The 4772-nt window shown below is 43.6% G+C and overlaps 1 protein-coding gene across 1 annotated transcript; it reads right to left on the bottom strand.

Moving 5' to 3' along the window:
• Positions 1-1587: 1587 nt before the first annotated feature.
• Positions 1588-4080, bottom strand: LOC147613924 (F-box/kelch-repeat protein At5g60570-like). Its single transcript, XM_086781921.1, has one exon. It carries the CDS (start codon positions 3794-3796, stop codon positions 1955-1957), a length of 1842 nt encoding a protein of 613 aa, XP_086638047.1. The 5' UTR covers positions 3797-4080; the 3' UTR covers positions 1588-1954.
• Between the last annotated feature and the right edge of the window lie 692 nt (positions 4081-4772).

The raw sequence follows: 4772 nt of genomic DNA on the forward strand, positions 1-4772 counted from the left end.
ATTTATGATAAAGAAGGCAGTGAGGTTATACCTGGATTTCACAGACATTGAGGATGGGAAAGGTTCTTCCTTCCTTTTGAAGTTGCACTAGGTCAAAAGAAGGCATAGATTGTCCGTTATTAGCAGCATTGATGTTTTTATCCTCATTGAGTTGACGTGTGAGGAATGATAGGAGAGTTTACACAAGGTAAAAGAAAAGGATAGATGTGCCAACTGGTACTTTCAGGCCAGCTGTAAGTTCTATGTGATATGTGAGGTGAAGAATAATACAATTTTCCTAGTATTGTAAGCACTAAAAATATATATAGTGGAGCGTGGAGTCTTGACATGTGCCAATCATGTGATGATGTCCTATTTGAAGGGCCATCAAGTATATAACCAATGATATACATTTTCGACAATTAGAAATTACACGAGCAGAGCCCCAAGACACCATAAGTATGATACGACATGTTCCCAAACCTAGGCTCGCCAATCTTGACAGAATACTACTACTGTTGTATGCCAACAATGTTTAATTCAAAGCAAACTCGAAACAAGAATCACGTATCAGATGCATCCACCTAAAATTAAAGGCATATCCATCCCCCTGTTTTTTTTTCAATTCTTTAGTCTACTGTTTCTATCTGTACATACCATACTATTGCAGATATATTATCGACAGCATGGGGATAAAGGAATTGAGCCAAAGCATGAAGTAGCCAACTAAAGCTAAAATGCAGGCGAGCCTAACTTTTAACCTACACTTCCACTTCAGCGCACTACCATGAGTGTCTCTTACCAAAAAAGTCGTGTGGTTCCCACAAGAAAGTATGCCACTTATGCAACATGAACCACTCTTACCTAGAGAAATGATAGTTGACCAAGGAAAAAGGGTTTTCCCTAATAGATCATGCTCTAACAAAAACCAGTAAACAGACCTTTGTATGATGTATGCTCTTATGTGTGTGTGCATGCACGTGGGGGGTGTGTGGGGGAGCATATATTGATACCAAGTTCTACACCCCACTATTGGGCACTGATGATGCTATAGTGGGGATGTAGCAGTATCCAATCCATAACATGGGTTTATTGTCTTGTAAATGACTACAGATTATAAATTGCACATTCTTATAAGGTGAATTTGGGCATGTTCTTGGGTTCATCTAGGTATATATATGCCACATCATAATCGAGGTAAATTATCTCATAAGAACTTCATCAACACTGTTAGAAAAGAGCCAAGGCATGAGATAGACATGCTAGGGTTTGTTTTACAAAAAAGTGTGCTAGTTTAAAGCTCAAACAAACTCTTTAAATGCATTGTCCATTTTACACTTCACCCACAAACTTACAGACATCCCACACCCAGTAAATAACACAGTTCGTCCATCCACACACCAAGCTTTTAATTAAGGACAAAGTCATGGTGCTCTTGCAAAAGCACTTAGGTGTGGCAGCCGTATATACTCCTAAGAGAGCACCACCAAATCCATCTTATGCCTCAAAGTGGGAGTAGTCTGGGTCTTGATTTAAGAACAGGCAATTTAATTAACATGCAGAAGCACAGAGAAAGATAGAGAGAGATTCCACATCTTAAAGCCAATATTTATAAGCATGAATAGGCTACTAGTAATATACATTATATAACTATGTATTACAGCGAAATAAAACCATATTCAGCACATCTGCAGGATGGGGACACCTTTGAGTTCAGATAGAAAGTCAGAAGGAAAAAGAAAAAGCATTATTTATGAATATGCAACTAAGGAGATGCTCTCTCAGAAACACCTCCACACTGCCCCCCTCCTCTGCAATGCTCCAACACATAATTTCTGATTCTTTGTTAGCCTCATTTTTGTTATCCAAAGGCTATCAAAAAAATTTACATAGTTGGCATGAACCTTACCCTGTCCCTACAACAGAGACTATATAATATAAGAGATCCTTTCAAAGAGAGAAAGCCCTCTAGTAATTAGCAGGCCATTACAGCACAATTGAATAGAAAGCTATCCGTTCCTCTTTCACTGTGACAAAGGAGTTGCCATTCCGGAACTGTGACATGAGCTGCAGGCTGCCAGCAACATGCAGCAATGCCCTCCCTGTCTCCCATTACAAACAACCTATCTCCAAGGGCTTTGAAGGCAACACCCCATCCATTACGAAGATATGCCCGGACAGGCAAGTAACCCAAATTCCTCCATGTGTTTGTATGCTTGTCATATAATTTGAGGATATTGGTAGTGTTTTCTACAGCATAAAGCTGGTTATTTACAACTGCTACCAAGGGAGGAGAGGGCTCACACATATCCCTACCAAAAGTCTCTGGTGCAAAATACATGTTTTCAATGGTTCTCCATGTCTGTGTGATAGGATTGTATTCTTCTCCACTCATGATTGGTTGATGATGTTCATCTCTTCCACCAATGACATAGAATTTTCCATCCATGAAAAACCCTGAGCATTTATGCCTAGGTGTGGATATGGGAGGCAAGGGCTCCCATTCACCAGACAGCGAATTGTACCTCTCTGCACTATTCAACAATTTCAGGCCACCTAATCCTCCACTATTCTCGACAGGACCAAACCCTCCGGCAACAAATGCAAACTCCCCATAGCTTGCAGAGGCAAAAAGGCAGCGGGGGTTCACCATAGACGGACCCTTTTCCCAGCTATTTGTAACAAGATCGTACCTGTAGTAGACGAACTCAAATGTCTCCCTCCCCAGCCACAGCACATGTGTGCCGGCAGAGAGAGACTCTCTATCGGACAGGTCAAAAGCGGGGTTCACATTTGCAGGCGGCAAGCTCTTCCAAACGTTGTGGTTGGCATCGTAAGCTGTCCAGCCGCCTGGACCACTGGTGTATATGAAGACCCAATGCTCTACCACACCATAGAAGAGGCGGAGCTTAAAGATGAGGCGGCTTTTGACAAGATCTCTGTACTGACTATTTACCATAGACAGTCTACCAAGATCAGAGAGGGGGACAAAAGCAAGGCACCTAAGAGCTGATTCATTGTCGAGGCCAGGTAAGAGAGGCTGCTGCTGATCCGTGTTTCTGTCGTTATTGGAATGGTAAGCCATCTTCATTGCAGCCTCCTTCGCCACAATGGTTGTAGTTTCTGCAAACACATTCCCAAACTTCCTCTCGATCTCATTGCCATAGCCGGTCCTTAATCTCTTGGCTCCTTCTGCATCTGCTTCCCAAGATCTGCTAGGGTTTGCAGATGTAGATCTACTAGACCTTACCTCTGCCACTGCGAATCTTCTGGGGTTTTCCTGTGCCTTTGCAAAGTGAATAGTGCTTCCCTCTGCCTCTCCTGAATTTTGCGGGCTTGTGTCCGCCTGTGCGGATCTACTAGCGTTTTCCTTCGGCTCTGTGGATCTGCCAGCCTCTGCTGATCTGCTAAGATTTTCCTCTGCCTTAGCAAATCTGCTCAAATTCGCTTCTGCCTCTTCGGAATTGTTAGGGTTTGCTTCTGACTCAGCCAAGCTACTAACCTTTGCCTCTACCTCTACCTCTACCTCTGCCTCTGCAGATCTGCTGGGGTTTGCTGATCTGCTATCCACTTCTGAAAAAATGCAAGAGCTTGCTTCTGCCTCTGCAAGTTTGCTAGGGTTTTCTTCCGCCTCTGCAGACTTGCTAGGGTCAGCCGACCTGCCAGGGTTCGCCACTGGAAACTTAGGAGGAGCATCGGCGCGGCAGGTCTTGTGAAAAGGCCAAGAGAGCATGCAAGAGTGTTGTTCCTGGCCGTGGGAGAGAAGCTGCCTGTGGAGATGGCGCACAGGAAGCAGACAACCTTGGCCGTCGCGCATGGTGGAAACCCTAAAAGGAGAAGGCCAGAAAAGCACGAGGGGCGATCAAGCCTGTGTGGATGATGGGATGCAAAGGGTGGTGTAGTGGCAAAAGGCCATGGGGAGTCTCTGAATCTTTTGGGTGAACAGGGAGGCTGACCTAGCTGTTGTGAAGTAGAGAAAAATGGGAATATATCAACTGTACGAAGGATGCGAAATGAAGAAAAGACATGTATAAAATAATTATTAGCCATTGCTCAAGGGTCAAGGAATTTCCACTGTTTTTAGAGCTTTAGTCTTGAAGGAGTCTTTAGTCCGAGCCCGTGGTGCCCCTTAACGATCATTCAGGCATGTTCAGTTGATTTTTTTAAATCTTTGGAAGTGGACAAAGCCATGACTCCTTTACAGTTTGCATCATGCGTCTCTCTCTCTCTCTCTCTCTCTCTCTCTCTCTCTCTCTCTCTCTCTCGTATATGCCCTCGTGTTGCATTCTACCGACGTTAATACCTCTCTCTCTCTCTCTCTCCCCCCTCTTAGAGAAGAGCACCTAGACCTCTCTCTTTGTATGGTGTGCATCGCTACAGAAATAATTGCCAAGGAGAGAGAGAGAGAGAGAGAGAGAGAGAGAGTTGTGAAAATGTGGCATGGGGAGAGGACGAATCTACATCACTACATAGAAAACTCTACAAGAGAGTGGACCTTAGAAAGCTTACTATATAAAAAAACCAAAGGAGCTACTAAGGTGTGGGGTGTAAGAAGAGGGACTATTTTGGGGGGGGGGGAGGGGCTCCTTAGAAACCTTACTATATGAATTGATCAGGGATGATATAGTTGTGTGAATATATACATGAGATAGAGATGCTTGAATATATACATGAGATAGAATTGTGCAAATATTATGGCCTCCTCCTAATATAAAAGCTGGTTCCCAAGCATTTGGTCTTGAGGTTAAGATGGCATAGAAGAAAGACCCAACCGAGAAAGATTAAGAGTCCTA

Source organism: Cibotium barometz, chromosome 43, assembly GCF_041138505.1.
Source record: "Cibotium barometz isolate CiBa-2024 chromosome 43, ASM4113850v1, whole genome shotgun sequence".
Classification (NCBI taxonomy): Eukaryota; Viridiplantae; Streptophyta; class Polypodiopsida; order Cyatheales; family Cibotiaceae; genus Cibotium; species Cibotium barometz.

Bases quoted from the DNA above. Each gene is read 5' to 3' on its own strand.
- LOC147613924 (XM_086781921.1), bottom strand. From the start codon at position 3,796: ATGCGCGACGGCCAAGGTTGTCTGCTTCCTGTGCGCCATCTCCACAGG.